This window comes from Zeus faber, assembly GCF_960531495.2.
Source record: "Zeus faber genome assembly, chromosome: 6".
Lineage (NCBI taxonomy): Eukaryota > Metazoa > Chordata > Actinopteri > Zeiformes > Zeidae > Zeus > Zeus faber.
The window spans coordinates 18,024,874-18,045,299 of NC_137201.1; the positions used below are offsets into that span (position 1 = coordinate 18,024,874).

General features: G+C 45.3%; 3 protein-coding genes across 4 annotated transcripts; 1 reads left to right on the forward strand and 2 right to left on the reverse strand.

The window, feature by feature from the left end:
• Positions 1 to 1,167: 1,167 nt before the first annotated feature.
• Positions 1,168 to 7,184, forward strand: sephs1 (selenophosphate synthetase 1). The gene is made up of 10 exons (XM_080002262.1): positions 1,168 to 1,292; positions 3,406 to 3,531; positions 3,674 to 3,770; positions 3,854 to 3,957; positions 4,600 to 4,707; positions 4,861 to 5,015; positions 5,374 to 5,464; positions 5,576 to 5,675; positions 5,771 to 5,983; positions 6,126 to 7,184. The coding sequence occupies exons 2-10, from the start codon at positions 3,436 to 3,438 to the stop codon at positions 6,338 to 6,340; spliced, it is 1,179 nt and encodes a 392-aa protein (XP_079858388.1). The 5' UTR covers positions 1,168 to 1,292; positions 3,406 to 3,435; the 3' UTR covers positions 6,341 to 7,184.
• A 133-nt stretch (positions 7,185 to 7,317) lies between these two features.
• On the reverse strand, positions 7,318 to 16,312 carry cpt1b (carnitine palmitoyltransferase 1B (muscle)). The gene is made up of 20 exons (XM_080002259.1): positions 16,150 to 16,312; positions 15,075 to 15,181; positions 14,388 to 14,541; positions 14,123 to 14,262; positions 13,843 to 14,014; positions 13,613 to 13,714; positions 12,472 to 12,609; positions 12,305 to 12,382; positions 11,615 to 11,722; positions 11,290 to 11,374; positions 10,963 to 11,158; positions 10,673 to 10,858; positions 10,484 to 10,589; positions 10,264 to 10,380; positions 9,803 to 9,967; positions 9,571 to 9,705; positions 8,548 to 8,700; positions 8,280 to 8,393; positions 8,070 to 8,162; positions 7,318 to 7,944 (listed from the first exon to the last, which is right to left on the reverse strand). The coding sequence occupies exons 3-20, from the start codon at positions 14,526 to 14,528 to the stop codon at positions 7,813 to 7,815; spliced, it is 2,361 nt and encodes a 786-aa protein (XP_079858385.1). The 5' UTR covers positions 14,529 to 14,541; positions 15,075 to 15,181; positions 16,150 to 16,312; the 3' UTR covers positions 7,318 to 7,812.
• An 18-nt stretch (positions 16,313 to 16,330) lies between these two features.
• Positions 16,331 to 20,294, reverse strand: LOC307231515 (kelch repeat and BTB domain-containing protein 13). Of its 2 annotated transcripts, XM_080002261.1 has the most exons (9): positions 19,806 to 20,294; positions 18,981 to 19,185; positions 18,632 to 18,820; positions 18,339 to 18,523; positions 17,833 to 18,184; positions 17,529 to 17,674; positions 17,257 to 17,411; positions 16,977 to 17,134; positions 16,331 to 16,895 (listed from the first exon to the last, which is right to left on the reverse strand). In XM_080002261.1, the coding sequence occupies exons 2-9, from the start codon at positions 19,161 to 19,163 to the stop codon at positions 16,713 to 16,715; spliced, it is 1,551 nt and encodes a 516-aa protein (XP_079858387.1). In that variant the 5' UTR covers positions 19,164 to 19,185; positions 19,806 to 20,294; the 3' UTR covers positions 16,331 to 16,712. The 2 variants fall into 2 exon arrangements, with proteins under 2 accessions (XP_079858387.1, XP_079858386.1); XM_080002260.1 differs by having other exon boundaries at positions 18,981 to 20,294.
• Positions 20,295 to 20,426: the final 132 nt, after the last annotated feature.

A 20,426-nucleotide genomic window follows, 5' to 3' on the forward strand; every position in this document is an offset into this window, starting at 1 on the left:
CAATGCCTTCATTTCCTCGTGTGTGTGTGTGTGTGTGTGTGTGTGAAGCTTGTGGGCTTACAAAGTCTGACAAGGCGGTGCCGTTTAATAACCAGTATCAGAATGTGTAAAGCATCAGTATATTTTGCACAAATCGAAATGAAGGACAAATGTCAAACATGGATTGTGCCTTTTGAGTAACCGTATTTAATGGGTGTGATATAAGCCTTTAGTGATGCGTCGACATACACAGGATATATATGTTGTATATTGTGGCCATACTCGTTTTTTTTATAGATAACAATTGGCCTTATTGGAAAATACTGTAATAGAACTATAATTTACCCCATTTCACCACTATGTAAAACTGTGTCAATAGTTGACTGTTTTATCAATTAAATGTCGATTCTATGGCTTGCGGGGTCTTTTAATTTGCAGCGCGCAATTTCAAAATTGACATTGAAAGGAAAAACACATTTGATTTTGACTGATCAATCAGTCATGAATAATATTAATATTGTTTGCCAGCAGGCCTCCACCTAATTGCCGATGCCGTGCTTCACAGTGTAATACTGAAGGCCCGCACGAAAAAGACATCTAGACATTAACATTTATGGATAAATAAACATATGCAAATATATATGATACATATGTAAACATAAGCAAATGTACGGTTACGTGAGCGGTTTGACCGTAACGCGTCAGTGGCGGTTTGCTGTGGAAGTCAGCAGGGCGCACGCCACGCTTCGGACACGAACCCAATTGACCGAGCCGCCCGGGGGGGGGGTCGCCTCGGTGAACTCTTCTGGGATGGGGGCAAACTGGGGTTATTGGGGTTATTCGACCGCGTCGGAGGCGTCCCGGCCCGAAACACGCCGCGCTCCCCGGCGGAGCGCTCCACGCCGCGGCGTGCGCGGCTAATTGGAGGGAAAGCGCCAAATTAAAGGTGCACTCCTTTGTGGAGGCTTTTTTTTTTTTTTTTTTTTTCGCAGACTTTACTGGCCGTTAAAGGGGAGGCCAAAGCCGCCTCGGCGCTCGCGAAGGACCCCTCGAGCGCTCGCGCGGCCTCCTACTCGAACGGCGACCAGCGCCTCGACTCAAAACGCTGCGAATCAAAGAGACGGACGTGGGAATAAGTCGATTCCGTCGATACCCGATGGTGTCCGCATTCCGGACCGAACGGCCGGGCGACACCGACGGGGACGTTCATATTTCTCCTCAGGCACTTCTCCGGGGCAGCCCCGATTCCCTCCCGATGCATTGTGGGTCCCGCCCCAGCTCTTCCATCGGGTTCCGGCGCTAACCTGAAACTGGTAAGGATAAACTGGTCCGAGCATTTAAAGGGGAAATGTTGCAAGAATATAACTGCGCTTCGGCGCCGAATTCCCTCCGAAGGTCTGTTTTCCTTTCGGAGCCCACGCCGTCCGATCCCACCGCCTCCCTTTCCCACGAGCCGCGCGCAACGCGCAGTTTTGTTCGATACCAGCGCCGGCGCCGCACACGTCGCGTGGGGCGAGACAGCGAAGGGTTAATTTTTTCCGCCGCCGACATATTTGCTCGTCGCTCCTCCGCAACTTTCGACTAATAATAAACGCGCCGCCGCGCGTCGCGCCTCCGCGACAGTCGCGGCGCGTCGTGCGAATTAAGAAGGAGGGAAAAAAAAAAAAAATTCCATCATCATTATGATCGTCGTTTATTTTAGTCACAGCTCGACGGTCTCCGCCGTCGGAGTTGTTCGTCTCTCGCCGCCGCTTATGCTTATCACCTCACGCAGCGATCAGCGCCGCGTCCCGCTCGCCGGGGCAGGGCTGCGGAGCGCCACTCGCACTCCGACCCCAGGTCCCTTCCCGAGTGCAACGCGCGGTGAAACGGACGATTGTCCTACCTATTGATTCATCGATTAGTTGTTTAGTCCGTGAATTGCTGAAAGAAAGTCGAGCGCTTCTCCCAAAGCCCAAGGCGACGTCCCCGAATGTCTTGTTTTGGCCACAACCCCGAAGATCTCCAGTTTACTGTCATACAGGACCAAAGAAACCAGAACATGTTCACATCTCACAAGCTGGAATGGGAATATGGAAATATTCTTCTTAAAAAATAAAAATAAAATGACTCGAGTTGGCGATTAATTGAATAGTTAGCGACTAATCGTTGCAGCTCTACACCCTATTGGGCAATATATGTACATATTTGTGTTTTTATATAGATGACTATGCAAACTTGAAACAATTTCCTTTTTTGACAGTGCAAGTGTCATTTTCTTTAACTTTTAGGTGTATTGTGTACAGTACTGCAAATTTTAGTTCTAAAAGTTTTTTTTTTTTTGGTTTAGTCCATACTGCCCCATTTTTATTATTATTTTTTGCGTGTACCTCTGGTGTGAGCTGATGTAACGGTGCCCTTTCCCCCCCAGGGATTAATAAAGTATCTATTTTATCTATCTGTCTTTATCTGAAAGGGGGGGGGTCAGAAGGTCCTTAAAGTCTTACACTGAATCTTAGAAATATCAGACCTTAAAAGTCATCAAGTAGTATTCAGTTTGAATTTATTAGGTCTTAATTTGAACATAAACCATGCAGCCATGCATTTATTTGTGTCTAAATCACTCAAGTTCTTGTGCAACATTTCTGATGTTATAAAACCTTGAGACTACCACTGAACCAAATACTTGTTTCATACTGATCTGTTCTCAATTAACTAGACTCACTTATTACTTACATGTAGAGAAATCAAGGAAAACGTTGTCGAGGATGGTTGTTTAATGTTCTGTGGGGGGGGGAGTGATGGTGATTTTTTTTTTTTTTGCAGTTCTTACTCACGACACCCACCTTATTAATGTCCTTAAAGAAAACTGTTATAATAAACGTTCATAACTTACTCTGTTTCTACCTAGTTCTTACCTCTGCCCGGTACCAAATGCACGGCATAAATTCTATCAATTGACATCCCGCTCTGTTGGCCAAGCGTGTAGGTTTGATCCAAACATGCTTTTATTATTATTGTACCCACCATGATATTACGTTTTATACTGCCAGCGGTTTTGTTACTGAAAGTGTCTTTGGAAGTGGTTGGTTTTTAAGTGCAATTAAGATATTAATCATTGATAATTTGGTCTATAAACATACTCAAATGTATAATGTATCCTAAGTTTTCTTTAATTTCATGTTGTTTATATACTACATTTTTTTGTTTCCTGTTACAGTATGTGATTGGGGGAAAAAGTGAAATTGAGCTTTGTAAGTTTATTTCATGAAATAAAAAAATCGACATTATACACAAGCCACGAACTACGAGCAGCATTGACGTGTTATAAGTGTACCGCAGTTCCAAATTATATTTAATTAACAATTTCCCTCCTATCTGAGAACATGTCTCATCATTCCATGACTTATTTATTTGTTTTTTTTATCCCCATCCCTGTTGTCCCAGTGGTGAGGCCCCTGTAGTGTTTTCCCCATCATGTCTGTAAGGGAGTCCTTCAACCCAGAGAGTTATGAGCTGGACAAGAATTTCCGGCTCACACGCTTCACCGAGCTCAAGGGGACAGGCTGCAAGGTGAGTTCCTTTCTGTTTAAATCCGTCTTTGATAGACCGCTAACTTCAGCAGTGGTTTGATATACGTAACATATTCAGCGGCGCTGTAACTTGTTCCTTTTACAACTATGTTTCTATTGTATTTGTTATGGTCTGAGCGCAGGTGCCTCAAGAGGTGTTGCAGAAGCTGCTGGAGAGCCTACAGGAGAACCACTACCAGGAGGATGAACAGTTTCTTGGAGCAGTTATGCCCCGACTGGGTAAGTCCTGTGCCACACAAACGGACATGGACAAATCACATTTTTGCCAGAAAAATATTGATTTAAATGTCTTTATTTTGCAGGCATAGGTATGGACACCTGTGTGATCCCCCTCAGACATGGAGGCCTTTCACTGGTCCAGACAACAGACTATATTTACCCTATAGTGGACGACCCCTACATGATGGTACAGATCTACTCTTTCCTTGTATTTTTTTGTGTTGCTACTGGCTATTTATTCTTTTTATTTTATTTTATTTTTTTAGAAATGCACATTTATAAGGAATATATTGTTGCATATAATTATTACACATAGGGAGGGCTCAGCAGTATGGCTGAAAAGTGATACCACAATATTTCTAGATGATATAGCGATATTTTTTACTTTTTATACTTGTATTACTTTTTTTTTAATTATTTTTTACATTTTTAAACAGCTCAATAAAACTCTGCTTTCACACGATACATGTCTTATTCACTGGAATAATCAATAAGAAAATGTTAAGTCAAACTAATAAATATGACAGTCACTCTTAATCTCCCAGTTCCCAATGCACCATGAGGCTCATTTAGCTTTGTATTAGTCGACCATAGAACAATTGTGGTGTCAAGGTCTGTTCAAAGTCACTCCAAAGCCCCTTGAAAGTTGATAGTCTGTCATTAACAAATGTAGAAAAAAATAATACATATAAAAAATAATTATAATTTTTAGTTACTTTTATGGCACATAAATACACTACACTCAATCTGCATCCCATATACTATTAGTTTTTCATTGATTGTTAATAAATTAAGATTTATACTTTTTTTTTTTTTTTTGGTTTATTAGGGTCGAATAGCTTGTGCCAATGTTTTAAGTGACTTGTACGCCATGGGGGTGACTGAATGTGACAACATGCTGATGCTTCTCGGAGTCAGCAACAAAATGTCAGAGAAGGTAAAAAAAAAAAAAAAACCAACCACATTTATATGGATGTATATGTGTTGTTATAGGATATATAGTAATAAACACTTGTCGATGAATATCCTATCACAAAAGTTTGTGTTAAAGATTTGTGTTGAGAAGCCCCTTTCCCCGGTCAACCTGCAGGAGAGAGACAAAGTGATGCCGCTGATCATCCAGGGTTTCAAGGACGCGTCAGAGGAGGCCGGGACGTCCGTAACAGGGGGCCAGACGGTGCTCAACCCCTGGGTCGTGATGGGAGGCGTGGCCACAACAGTCTGCCAGCCAAACGAATTCATCATGTGAGGATCCGACTTTATTCGAGACCCATGTTGCATAGGCTCTTTACAAGGCCTATGCAAAATAAATAAATATAAATGAAGGCCTATACATTTAATAATTTAATAAATAATAAAAACAATTATTAAAAGCCTATACATTTATAATTGTAAATAAGGCTTTTTAAGTAGAAGCCATGTCAGTGTAATGAACATTTTGATCGCGCCAAAGAAGAAACTCATATACAGGGGGGTGAAAAATGAATGCCACAATCCTCACCACACACATATTTTGAACGACAGATCCAATCTCCCAGTCACCCACAGTGCTTCAGCAGAAAGTGTTGAGTTTGTCACCGTGTTGTGTTTTGCCGTGTCCCAGGCCAGACAACGCGGTGCCGGGGGACGTGCTGGTGTTGACCAAGCCTCTGGGCACGCAGGTGGCAGTAGCAGTTCACCAGTGGCTAGATATTGTAAGTCAGCCTGAGCACCCTTTGTGTACATGTCATGTATCTGAATGGCTGGTTAGGTAAGCTGCGAAGAAGCCCGTGTGACATTTGTGGTGTGACTGTCTGTCTCCCCAGCCAGAAAAGTGGAATAAGATCAAGTTAGTTGTGACCCAAGAAGATGTAGAGTTGGCGTACCACGAAGCCATGATGAACATGGCACGGCTGAATAGAACAGGTACGCACACAGCTTTATACATATACACTGGCTTTTGTTAACAGATCTTTAACAAAAAAAACAACCCACTAATTTCAGCCTTTGTTTTCATTCAGCGGCTGGTCTCATGCACACCTTCAACGCCCACGCAGCCACAGACATCACAGGCTTTGGAATCCTTGGCCACGCTCAGACATTGGCGCGGCAACAGCGTAGCGAAGTGTCGTTTGTCATTCACAACCTCCCGGTCCTAGCAAAGATGGCCGCCGTGTCCAAGGCCTGCGGGCACATGTTCGGACTCATGCACGGCACCTGTCCCGAAACGTCAGGTGTGTGTCTGTGTGTGTCTGTGTGTGTCTGTGTGTGTGTGTGTGTGTGTGTGTGTGTGTGTGTGTGTGTTAATCCAACCACGTCCACTGACCATATTCTAGTTTTCACGGACCCACCTTTTTCTTCTCCCTCCACATTTAGGAGGTCTTCTGATCTGCCTGCCCCGGGAGCAGGCTGCCCGCTTCTGTGCTGAGATTAAATCCCCCAAATACGGCGAGGGCCACCAGGCTTGGATCATCGGCATCGTGGAGAAAGGAAACCGCACGGCCCGCATCATCGACAAACCTCGGATCATCGAGGTGGCGCCGCAGGCTACCACCCAGAACGTCAACCCGACCCCCGGCGCCACCTCCTAATGCTCCCTCAGCGACGTCCTGGAGCAGAGAATCCAGGAGCCCCCCCCCTCCTGGTTGGTTTTTACACACATAAACTAGAAATCCATCCCAGAGTGTTAAAATGTCTTCCCATTCAGTACGTATACAGATATAGAATGGGTCGATGTGCATCCCAATGAGAGCTGCCCGGGACAGTGACTTGAAGGGCAGGGCTTCACTCAATGGACACACTCATTAGACATCACAACTGGTAGGGGAAACAAAAGAAACAGCGTAAAAAAAAAAAAAAAAAAAAATCCATTTGCCTCTTGTGTCTGATGTTTTCTGTTTTGGCAAACTGAAAAATGCGCGTGATTGGCAGGAAGCTTCTGGTGTAGAGAGTGCGATAATGGAGTCGATCGTTTGATACTGTTGATTCATTTTGAATCTTGTAGTTTGGGTATCTATTGCCTCCGGCTCTTTTTAAAAGTGCTCTCGTCAAGCAAGCGGATCATGTCATAGGAGTTTTGTTTGTCCATTCACTTTGTACAGTTCTAAAGCCTCGATTTAGGTGATTACTTTAACGGATGCCTTGAAAGACATTGAAGTGTAACCGGAATGGGTTGCTTTTTTTACTTTGAATTTTTTGTATTATACCCCCCTAAACTAATAAATATTCAAATACAATGTTTCTCGATCGCTATTGTATTGACATTTATTTTAAACGGAACATTATTCGAACCCAACCCCTCATCTTTTCAACTAAAAGGAAACCAATCTCTCCAATCCCTCCGAGAAGTGTCTTTGTGTATATATTTAGTTGTATTTGACCACCTTAAAAGTTTACACCACTGCTGCAACTCACACAGTGCATGTTAGACTAGACAAAGACTTTTTATGCCAAATTAAAAATTGTGGTTTCTAAGGCCCATATGAATGTTTTTTTGTTTTTTTTGTTGTTGTTTTCTTAAATAAGGTGGTGTGTTTGGAGTTTATACTGCTGGTTACATACATCAACAAAAAATGACAAACGCTTTAATAACAGTAAATTGATGAATACTAGCACGTAGCACTTCAAATATGCTGTACTTGATTTGAGCACATTTACAATCTTACATAATGCAGATGTAAGACCAAAGACCTGGATAAAAAGTTGCATATCTACACTTTTGTGCATTCACACAAAATAAAAATGTCCACCACCATTTATAAGCTCAACACTATATGAAAGCAGTCCTGAAACTCATTATTTATTTATATATATATATATATATATATATATATATATATATATATATATATACATTAGTTTAAATAAATAACGGGTATCAAAAGGATATCTTTCAGCCAGACCAACAGCTCATGAAACATTTTCCTATGACCCACGGGAATAGTTGGTAGGTCTGTCTGGCAACAAAGGAATTTGAGAAGATAACATTTGGAGTGCGTTGCTCCGTTTCCACGCGTGAAGCGTAGCAGAGAACGGCGCATTTCCATCCCTCCGTCCTGCGCCGCTAGATATCCTTCTTGCCGTTCTCCAGCCCCGTCTGCTTCCTCCGCTCCTCCGACTTGTGAATCGCCGGCTCAAAAAGCCCTTGAATGTCCAGCATGGCCCTCCTGATGTTCTGACCGAAACGGAATGAGTCCTGCACGTGAGAGAAAGACGCAGGAAAGAGTTGAAAACGGAGGGAAGGCTCACATCAGTGGAGAAATTCCGTGTGGGCGCAACAGTTGGGTGGAATACAAAAGCCGATATTGTTGTCCCCCTCACTGTGTCCGGGCTGGAAAATTTGCTGGAGATGTGGAATGTGATGAGGTTCTCTCCAACAATGATGTAGGACACTCCATAACCGTCATCCGCCACCTGGGGGCAGAGTGGATGCGTCTTTACCGCAAAACTTTGTTGTGGGTTTGAGGGGGTGGTAATTTGGTTGCGGTTCTGTATGCTACTCTACGGCATTAGTGGCAAAGGCAGACTCACCGGGCCAAATCCTCCACCGGCGCCCACGTATTTAGGGAACTTGTTGATGTCAACCAGGTTGAGCTGCTGCTGAGGGGTCTGACTGGTGGACAGCTTCCACGGCTCAGACAGAACCTAGAGACACCACAGAAGGAAAACGGAGGTTTGGCACTCAAAGGAATGTATGGGGAATGCCGAGAGATAAAGGGAGAGTTACATTGAAATAATAATGTGACGTGTAATGTGAACAATCGGACTGTACCAACACAGCCCCATCGATGGCACCCACCTGCTTGAGGAATGGTGAGTCGAGGCCAAGGTACTTGGACATGATGTAAAGACAGAAGAGGTGGCGGTCTATCCCTGCTCCCGTCATCGCCAGGCGATACATGTTCTGGTGCTTGTCTGCTGCCTCACGGAACAGCGCGAGTCTCTGGGCATTCTGATTGCGAGGGGGGGGGGGGGGGGAACAACTTTTTCTACTTTACTAGTTTCTAAGTATTTGATGTTCAGGTTTGAACTTCCGCTATCTTCTATTATGTAATTCCAAGGACATCCTAGTCTTCCAATCCATCATCTACCTAATAAAGGGGTGTGTGTGTGTGTGTGTGTGTGTGGCTAAGGGACCCAAGGATGTGCAGTGTCGAATTTGGTGTAATTTGGACATGCAACATCAGTAATGTAAATGTAATAATTATGTAATAATATAAATATATAAACAAGCGAGCCGCTCCGCTCCGTGCAGGGGCGGGGCTTCAGGGCTCCGCGGCTGTCTCACTTACAGTACGTCCACCGTGCAGCCCGTTCGAGTGCAGTAGAGGCGGGCGACACCACAAAATTTGGTTTTGATCCGATACCAAGTAATACAAGGGCCAGAATTTGAATTGCACAGCACACAAGTATTGTGTAATGGCATATCAAACTGACTCTCCATCCCAAGGCAGGCTAACCTTCTGTTCCAACAAAGCTGTGTGTTCAGGGCCCAGGGGACTGATAAAGACACAAGCTCCGGGTCCTGGTCACCCAGCACCAGCGGGGGCTGTTTGACCTGTTCTTACTTTGACTAAACCCAGATAACCCGGCATCCGGTAACGATTAACATCTGCGTCTGAAATGCTGTCTGTTCAAAGTCTGTTCTGGAAGACGCATTTTACTCTGCTATGATATAACCCTGATCAAAAAAAAACGAGTGGCACCACGTGCTCGGTGAAGGGCCCCCGTGTTCCTCCAGTGGCGTGATCTACGGTATCGTTAAATGGCGTCTCGGGGTAGTTCTGCTGTGTCATTATCTATCTGTGACTGCGTTGCTCACTGTCGTTTCCCCGTCCTGCATGGCTCTAACAAAGGCAACCGCCTCCGACGTACAGGACCGCACCGTCTCCGTCCTCCCTTCCCGAAACATCCGGGTCATTGACGACTCATACGTCAGACAGAACACTCCCTGGTCCTGGAAAGCAGAAATATATATATTTTGAACTCGGTTACGAATGAGGGGAATGTGGTCATCGGGTGAAGGGGACCACATGCGGTGCCGCAGCCCCCACCCGGAACTGTGCGAGCTGCAGGGCCATCTGGATGAAGGCGTCGGGGCTGGTCCTGCTCTTCTTGATCAGGCCTTTCCCGAACTCGTTGAACAAACAGCCGTGGAAGTCCACGTCATCCGCTATCTGCTTGGCAAATACGTGGGAACGCTCGATGGTTTCTCGGCACTGAGGGATCGACGCACAGAGGAGATGGTTCAGTGCAGTCAAATGAATAAAAAAGCATCAGATCGGAAATAGCACAACATAATCAAAGAGCGGAAGGAAGGCGTTGCCAATTGTTTTCTTTACTGCTCTTTATTAGATGTAGGGTGTACTTATGTACTTATGTTGTCTGTGCTGTCTCTCAGGCCTCTGCAGCGCAACAACCACTTCCCCCGTGAATATGAATGAACATGCACGCACAAATTGGACATCCACACCATTAGTAATGTTTTGCCATAATAACTGATACAGTGCCTAACCTCCTTCGGAATCTGCCACTGTAGCCTGGTGGGGTACGGCAGGCCCTTGTTGGTGTCGCCCTTACAGTGTCCCTCCTCTGTGTAGCCGAGATGGAAGCAGTCCGTGGCGAGGACATACTGCGCAGCCACACGGGGAGGAACGGCGGTTATTTCGTCGTCGCGGGAAGAAAAACCAAAAACCCCAAAAAACGAGTGCTATTCAAAACGCATTTGAGCCCACCTCCCACATGTGCCCGATGATCGGCGCATCAGCCCAAGAGTGTTCGGCGTTCACGCCCACCTTTCCGTTTGTGTACGATATCAAGGTGAAAGACTTGTCGAACCACCTTGAGACGGAAGAGGGAGGGGTTCATCGAAGATCCGCCGGCGCCGAAGGCATAAGCCCGTTCCCCTGATCTCCGAGGCCTACCTGTCGTAGCATTTCCCATGCAGCAGGGATTTGGCGTAACCGTCTAGTGAGCCCGTCTTCGCGGGGTCGTAGCCCTGCGCCTCTTCGTCCAGGGTCAGGAAAAACGCTGCCGACTCGACGGCGTCCAGGGACACTTTGTTGACTCCCCGGCTGAAATACTTCATACGAGCCTGGGCCCACGGGACTCTGGGGGACGAGAGCACGGCGGGAAATCCCAAAGTACTGCACCGTACTCGTCGTGCGTGTGGTGCACAGTATATTCTCGTGTGCAACAATACGCCTGCGTATACCTGTTTCCTGCGGTCAAGGCGGCGAGCTTGAGCTCTCCGGGCTGCGGCGCCGTGGTATCGTTGAGGATCCTCTGAAACTGCGTCTCAAACTCACTGGGCGAAAGGTGGCGCCCCCCGGTGTACAGCCACAGCTGGAAGAAGCGGCCCTTGTGGTAGACCACCAGGTGCTTGCGGTCAGTCAGGTGTTGCACAATGTCTGGAGCAAATGTTATTACGACAGGTTGAAGCAACCAGCATCCCACCTATGGCTGCGCACGCACGCACGCACACACACACGCACGTGCAAGAATGTTCACAAGTTGTTGGTAGGTAACACATGCGTTTTACCTGTCTCCACTCCAGGGAGGCGGGTGGTGTTGAACATCCTCTCCATTTGGTTGGAACACATCGGGACAATTCCTAAAGCTCTCAACTAACAGAGGACACAACGAAATGAAACAAACCGTCAATCAAAACCTTGAGGGGTCAACAAAGGGCCCCCTAGGGTCAAGGGATCGGAAGGAGGAGAAGGAGACAAAGAAAGACAACGAGCAGCAGCATTTGAAGAAATTTGGGATTAGCCGGAGTTCTTCAACTGAGCCGACACGCTGAACACATCAAAACGTGAATTTGGTTTGGGAAGTGATGGAATGGGAAGGCGCCGTGGGGTTACCGGCGCATGCTCTCCTCGCTCCAGCTTGCGTCTGTATTGCAGCATTGCATGAACCACGTTCCCTGCCCGCGCCGCCTGGCGGTGCGTTGGGGTTACATACAGGAGGTCCTTCAAGTAATCAAAATACAACGAATTAAAAGAAAAGAAATGAAAAGAAAAGGGAGATTGCAAAAGACAAAATAAATATTTAGTGAACAGTAAATCGTTTAACATTTCCTCAAGCACAAATAAGTCTGGAAGTAAACGGTACAATTTATATTTTCCTTTTTTTTTTTTTTGCTTGACACTAATAACTTTATTTATTTTGCTTGGGTGAAGTTTTCTTGTTCTACATTCGGAACATTGTGTTTCAGTTGTTTAAAAGATAGACGCAGAAGCCGCCAGCTTTGCTTGCTTCAGTGGTGTAAAGCCGTGGTTCTCAGCATGGGGCGCCCCCCCCAACAAAAAAATTATTGGTTAAACGACATCATTTCATTACAAAAGGCAGTAATGCACAGCAATGACTGATCATCGTTTTACTGTCTCAATAGCATTGACAGGTATGGACGTTTGAACCAAGTCACGTCTCATAAAATCCTCTCTTAGTGGATTCCCAGAGACAAAATCTCAACAGAAGGGTCCCTGGCATGATGCGTCTCAAGCTGAGGGTCTTCCACGTGACGGAGGTTGAGAACGACCGCCGTGCCGTACCATCACGTAGAAGTTGCTGTTGACCATGATGGGACTCCGGCCTCGGAGGTAGATGTACTCCTCCCACCAGTCACTGACCTGCAGCAGGGAGGACGTTATTCCACAGGACCGCCTTGGATTTCACGCGCCACATCGTGTACGACTCGCTGCCTTGAAAAAACACTCACGTAATTCGCTCCCCACCAGGATTTAAGGCTGAGGTAGCGTTGCAGCTGGGGCGCACTGGAGTTTTTAAAGTCATTGGCCAAGGTTTCCATTTGACCGTACTGTTCGTTGTCCAGCAGCGGACGGACTGACTCGAGGTACTGTAGGGAATAGTTCAGGAAGGTTGATTCACTTGGAATGCATAACTGCGTTTTGTTAAGTAAGCACTTGAAAGTCTGGTATAATGTACACACCTGTTATAATAAAGTACACAATGCAATTGATTTTGCCCCCCCCCCTGGTGGCCACATTTAATATAGCTGCCACTATGAGACCATGCACAGGTATTTTCCTTTAACATTAACTATCAAAGCATTGGTGCGATAAACCTCATCCAGGTTTATCATATTCATGAGTTTAAATGAACCATTTCACCTTTTTCTGTCAAACTCACCTTTTTCTAGTCAAACTAAATGAGGTTTAATCCCTATTTCATATATTGTTATTAAAGTGAGATTTTCTTTCTAGTATATTTTATAAAATTAATGGACTACAATATGCACTCACGGAGAACTTTATTTCTTAATTAGGTGTACTTAACTGTACACCTATCTATTCATGGAATTATCTAATCAGCCAATCCTGTGGCACCAGTGCAATGCATAACATCAAGCAGATGCGGGTAAGCAGCTTCAGTCGATGTTCACGTCAACCATCAAAACGGGAAAAAATGTGACCTCTGTGTTTGAGATTGTTGGTGCCAGACGGGCTGGTTTGAGTATTTCTGTAACTGCGGACTTTCCCGCACGACAGTCTCTAGCGTTGACTCAGAATGGTGAGGAAAAACTGCTAAACGTTCGACCATGTCCTCCAAGAGGTCTCATGTGACACATTGCTCTTCACTGGCTCCCCATCAGTTTCAGAATCCAGTTTAAAGTTTTTAAAATGACTTATAGAGCTTTGCGTGGTCAGTCACCTGCCCAGATTAAATATCTGCTGCAGCCCTATGTCACTAGCAGGTCTCTAAGGTCCCCTGATCAGGGTTGTTCCGTGATCAAGACAAAACTATTGCAAATGAGACTGTGCTTTTGAAGGTTTGTGGCTCCTAAACTATTACGATATTGAGCAGCTATTGCCAATAGCTGCCAACAACCTCTGCCTCACCCTGTGAATGGTGTCATCCACACTGGGCACAGGAAGCCTGGGCAAGGAAGCCTGGAAACTGTAGAGGAGCGGCCTGCGCCCAGAGAACATCTTCACCAGATTCTGCAATGGAGAAATGAACAAATGAAACAAAAAGGAACTCAGAGATAGAGAGAGAGAGATGCTGAGGAGCACACACACACACACACACACACACACACACACACACACACACACACACACACACACACCAGCCAGACTTTGGTAGATGAGCTCATCTTTCCATGGGATTCAAAGATCCAGCCGTGGTATGAGAGCAGGGCTTTCAGAATGTATCTCAGGAGGTAGATGAGGAACAACCAGAGGCCGGTGGCGAAGAGTATTGCGCTCAGCACCTTCCTGGTCTGCATTGACATCAAGTTCCTGGGCAAACAGGGAAATACCCATCAATCACACGTTGAAATGAGCTTGATATCATAAATTATAATATACAAATGGTATACTGTGAGATGTAGGTCCTTGGTTTCATACCTGCCGGGGAGGTTTTCCTTGATGCTGTCGATCATTCCCAGAGACGGGTCTACGCGGATGTACAAGGAGCTCATTATGGCAATGACAACTATCAGCCAACTGGACGGGCTGGCGGGGTACACTCCAGCTAACACGCCGTTCTGGCGAGGAAGAACACCGAATATTCCTTTACAGATATACACATATTGGCCCCTGCTTCTACGCGGCCTGAATTCAACCCCCTTGTAAAATCAAAACGAACAAAGAAACAAGCAAACAAAAAAACCTTGAACTGTATGGCTCGCTTTTTCCAAGTGGTAACTCCTGACACGTAAATGTTTTTGATGACCTCTCGGCTCAATTTATAGTCCAAACCCTCCGGGCGCACGGTGAACTCGAAGCCCACCGCTTGATGCGCCTCAGCCATCTCTGCAAAAGGCCTTAAATATGAAGAGAAAAAATACAATTCTGAGTTAAAATGACAAACTGACATATGAACACATGACCAGCAAACAGTGAACATGAATACAGGTCGATATCACAGACATTTGGATTTTCCTCATCAATATTACCAGAGGAGTACAAACAATTAGCCTCAACAACTTGCAGAGTTTTGTTGAATGTCACATAGTACTCTGGTTTGGCCTCAAATCAATAATATTCAGCAACCAGCAAATAATCAAATTTTTAAAAAATTCTGATTTGTCCAAGGAAAACATTACTCATTAAAAAAGTGAATAAATTAACTCATATCTAAGGGGAGATATATATATATATATTTATTTATTTATTTTTAATTTTTTTTTAACTGATTATGTTTTGAGTCAAGTCAAGTTTATTTCCAAAGTCCTTAAATCAGCACAGGGTCAAACATTTCAAATAGAAATCAACGACGTCCCGGCAGCCTTAACCTCCAGCCAGTCAATGAACAGCTCCGTACAAAGATATCATATCATGTCATGTTATTCCAAACCTGCTGTTCTTTTCCGATGTTTTTGTGCTGTTGCCAGTTGTGTTGGAAATCCGTCTTTTCTCAGCCTCTCCCCTCCGTTCTTTCTGTGCCTTCAAGGAATGCAGGCACTGGGTAGAAAGAGACCATTTCTCAAAACATCCTCCTGGAACAACCAATATAGAACAATATTCCATATCCATATATATATATATATATATTTTTTTTTTATGTAGGCGAAACCCCTCTTTAATCCAATATTCTATGTGTGTGTGTGTGTCTTCACCAAGTCAAAGATAAACAATTTTCCTTGTGGCTATTTTCTAACTTTCTTTCTTTCCAACCTATATATATTAAAACAGGCATCTATAACCTGAGACCCATTGGGGCCTTTTTACACACACAAAAAAAAAAATTAATTACAAAAGTTTATCTGTTTCAGGCAGCATCATTTTGGGACATGCCACAGCAAGGACGATTTCAGTTCCTATAGCACTCTGTTTAAACGGTGAGCTGTCTCTCTCTATTCGCTGTTTTTTTTGTAGGGTAAGTTCGTAGGAACAGTTTGTCACTTGATCGTCTGGGATGGGAGAACACATTTGTGTTTGTAATTGAATTGTTTCGCCACCTTCAGGCAAGGCCTTTATGAACACACAACAAGGATATTTGGAGGCCATAAACTAGCCCCAGTTATGGCCCAGATGACGAGTCGAGCTTGGATTTCTTTTTCCATGTCATATGACTGGACAGCCACGAAGTGGGACAAAGTTCGTCTTCCATATATAGCCCTTCACCGGTCTAACATGTGCACAGACACAAGCATGGGAACGAAAATATAAACACAGAATACGGGCAGCACTTGAAGCACACGGAGCATGTTTGAAACATGACATTTTATGAGAATAGAGTGATGAAAGATTACATTTACATTACTATTGCACATTTCAGTCTCCAAAAGCCTAAATGAATGAAGAAAGGTACAGTGTATGCTCTAAAACCTCCCAAGTGACACATCCAGTACTGTACAGCATTACACCACACATGTACAATATCAATGTCTTAAACACCTAAACACGGATAAAATAATGTGGTACTGTACCTTTTACCGATTTAGCACAATTCAACTCCAGCGGCCGAAGCTTGCGACCTCACTAAGGCACTGGAATGCCTCTGGAGCTGAGCTTGTGTGTTCAGTGCGACTCCAGTGCCCTTGTAGTGGCTTTTACTCCTCAGGTACCGAGATCAGAGCTGCGTCCTGTGCTTTCCAGCCCCCCCCCCCCCCCCCCCCCACACACACACACACACACACTCTCTCTCTCTCTCTCTCTCTTTCTCACACACACTCTCCCATGGCACACTTCTGCATGTAACTAGACACTGTGCATAGCTCCACTGGAGCCTCAAGTGCCTATGACGCTCTGTGACCATGCAGTTCAAATCACCTTTGCCTTCCATTCAAACATATGTATTATTATTATAGGTGAGTTATTGTCATACCAGGCAAGACAGCCTTAAAATGGCATAATAGACACAAAACTCATAAAAACAATAAACCTGATATGCAAGCACATATCAATCCATATTGGATTGATACAGATATTGGATGAGCAATATGATGCAAAATATAATTTTATAGCAAAGAACACAAAGATCTGAATTCAATCAAAAGTACAGGTGAAAGGTGGCTTCATAGTGAGCAGGGATGGGCAGAGAGGGGAGGAGAGTCAGGGAGAGGGTGCGGAGGTCCAGCTTCACGATGCTGTTGGGCTCCGTGGCCGGCATGAAGACGTTCTCCCTGGAAACCGTCCCCTGGCCTGCGAGCGCCAACTTCTCAAAGCCACGCACCTGGAAGGGGAGACCGTTAGTCACGTTGACACAGCACGAGGATGACGGAAAAAAGAAAATTCAGCGCGACTCCAAAGTTACCCGTCCCCACTGCCGAGGCTGCAGAGTGAACGTCGTCACCATGTTCTCCGAATTGTTCGCGCCGATCACACACAGCCTGTCGGTGGCACCCAGGAAGTAGAGGGTGAGGAGGTCCGCTTGGACTCTGGTCAGGGTGGGGAGCATTTCGGACCACAGGTCTAGAGGAGAGGCAGATAAAAAAAAAAAGTACATGGAATGGAAAAAGGAGCTCCATTCCCCGCCCAGCGGTAGACGCAGCCTTCCTGGTGCACTGAGACAGACTGACATTGCCCTGCGTCACCTTGTCTTGTATTGTACTGAAGCAGCAATTTCTCGCCCGTCCGCTGGATGTTCCCGAGCACGTAGACGCAGTGGCCCTGGCTGGTGGCCAGCGGAACATCGTGGGACAAAGACACGGTGAACTGGAAATCTGAGAGCGGGAGTGAAGACACAAACCTAGGGACGGAGATGACACTCGATCACCGAGGGCAGGTTACAGTTGACCCTTGTCTTTAGTTCCCGGAAAAAATCTGGCGGAAGCTCTATCCCGACGGGCCGAGAAAAAAAACAGACCTCCACGTGTCCTCCCATGGTTCGTAGCGTTCTACGGCTTTGTACAGGGCTGTGCAGGAGTCGGGAGCCACCTGGGAATCCAAGTACCAGCCCCCCACAGCGTAAATACAGCCTTCGCAAGCTACAGCGCTGAAGTGCCGCCGATGCTGTGGGCGGAGCAGAGACTCGTCACTGTCGCGTAATTGCTCCTGATTGGATATGGCAAGATCACTTTAAAGCAGACTCAAGACTCACAATCATCATTCAGAAGACCTTTTGAATCATTTCGGTCTCGTCTAAAAGCTAGAACAGGATCTTATCTCACCTTGATCAGAGGGGCTGTGGAGACCCAGGTGTCTGTGAAGGGATTATACCGAAATGAACTCATTTTGAACTGCCAGCCTTTTTTGGTCCGCTCTCTGTGGCCCCCTATGATGTACAGGTAGTTGTATAGGACCACTGTAGTGAAACACCACTTATCAGCCCTGAAGGGGAGCTCGGAAATCGGGCGCCAATCTCCAGAGTCTCCCGACATCTCCAGCTTGAAAAGACGGCGTGCATCTTCCGTCCCTGGGTCTTTCCATGAGTTCAAGTTCTCCTTCCTGAGGACGCAGAGATGCTGGTGCCCTTGAGTTCTCAGATGGACAAGCTCTTCCCTTTCCTCTTGACTGAAATCCCTGGGGCATGAAGCAGTCTTAGGTGAGCATGTGGACATCCAACAGCGAAGCTGTAGTGCAGAACTTTAGCCAAAACACGCAACACATCGGCTTGAGTTGCAAAAAGCCAATTTAACCCTACGGATTTTACTTTTAGGCACCGTACTGATCATACCCGGTGAGGTGGGACAGCTCCAGCAGGTTTCTGCTTAGGTAGGTGAACACCGTCGCCCTCAGCTCAGCACAGCAGATCTCCTGAGCCAAGCTCAGGTAGAACAGACAGTTGTCTGGGCTGAGCACGTTGGCAAGGACTGACAAGCACTCTGTGAGGAATTCTCCAGCCAGCAGGTAGCTGCCCACCTCCAGGGAGAAAGAGAGGAAGCAAAAGGACTGAGCGGGTAGCGGCGAACATCTATATTGTCGATGTGCAGCGTAATCGAAGGCCGTAGGGATTCAAGAGCTGCCCACCTGGATGTTGTCTCCAAGCTCTTCCTCGGAGACTTGAAACTGATTATGGAAAGAAAAATCAAGGAGGTTGTGGAAGACTGAGGAGGACACATGGCCGAGGCAGATCAGGCTCTCTGAAGTCTCTCTCATCCTGGACCGGGACACAGCTCGGAAGTACTCGCTGGACTCTGAAAGCCTCCCGAGGTCCACCTAAGATAGACATTATTCCATTACCGTGAGAGACGATAACTTCAGTACCGACACGGTCTATATCAAATTGTATAAAAACTTGGGAAAATAAATAAATAAATCATCGCCGCGCTCTAATTTTTTAATATGTTTGCAATGAGTAGAATTCCAATAGTCTTACATGAAATGCATGCGTGTTGGTTTGCACAGTGACCATGGCCGCAGTTCCATCTCCGAGGTGAAACGTGCGCAGTGCTTCGTTGGTCTTCCACTCCTCTGACGGTGCTTTGCGAGCTTCTTCGCTCCTGACGACTGGTGTTGCCGTCCAAAAATTGGAAGCTGGGAAAGCTCCCCAAAATCTCATTAAACCTTTTTTCAGCCACAAGCTTATCCATAGAAAAAGAATAGTGAGAAACCGTCTGAAGACATTCATCTTACCGACAAAGAGGGATCATTTCCTGTCACTTTAATTTAAGAAAGAGCAGCGTGTGATCATTTTTAACCCTGGATAAAAGCTGGATGTGTGCCAATATGTTATAGTAAGGAAGGATAATTCTACAAGTTGATGTTTTGTTTTTTTTTATTCCAAACAGGGTCATTTGGATAACATCTGCGATGAGAATCATAGGAAACTTTACACAACATCCACTTATATCAATATGTTTGTATTAAAATTCCAAACAACTACATGGTAATATACCTTATAGTATCTGAACTATATAAATATTTCAGCCTTATTGAACTGTTACTCAGCCCTAGTTCTGAGCATAAATTCAGTATTGCATGATATACATATAAGGCAAACACACTTTCAAAAACATTTAAACAATCACTGCAATCGGAAACTACCAGACAGAAAAGAAACACAAGGAAAGCAGCTTGTTTCCCTTCTCCTTTTCCAAACACCCCAACGGCGGCGTCGTCTAATAAACTAGAGGCAAGAAGCAGCTAGAAATAGAAATTGATGACCACGCTAAAAAAAAATAAGAACACAAGCTCAAAAGACCTGTAAGATAACCCTGAAACTTCAGGTGAAGAATTCCCAGTTTCTTCCTGAACAGCTCCAGTACGCAAGTCTTCCTTCTGCCCAGGCCATGTGACACCTCTACTTCACATTGAACCTCCTCGCACTCAGCTCTCTGGGAGCGGTTTATTTCTGGCTGAAGAGGGAGGGACAGCAGATCCAGGGGCTCTGGTGGGAAACAGGATTCCTACGTCCTCTGCCAACTACGTCATCTTTGAGTACTCCAGTTACCTCACCGATGCAGGTTAATACATTAATAAAATGAACATATGAACAAGGAAGCAATCACCCATCTTCCTTAGTCTGTATATCTATAAGTCTGTCCTATCTATAAGACTGTTTATCCGTTCAATTATAATAACCTGAAGATAGTTCGCGCAAAGAAAACCAACACAAGACATAATACATGGGGGAAATGAGCAGGATGAAATGATATTGAAAGAAGCTACAGCCAATGAGGCACCTTCAACAACGAATCCTTTGAACCATTTCTTCCGGACTCGATGAGATGGTAAAGCCCTGTATCGCTGATAACGTAGTTTTAACTCACGTTAAATATAAACAGAGAACAGAAGAAACCATTGAAGGAGAAATAAGAGTTCA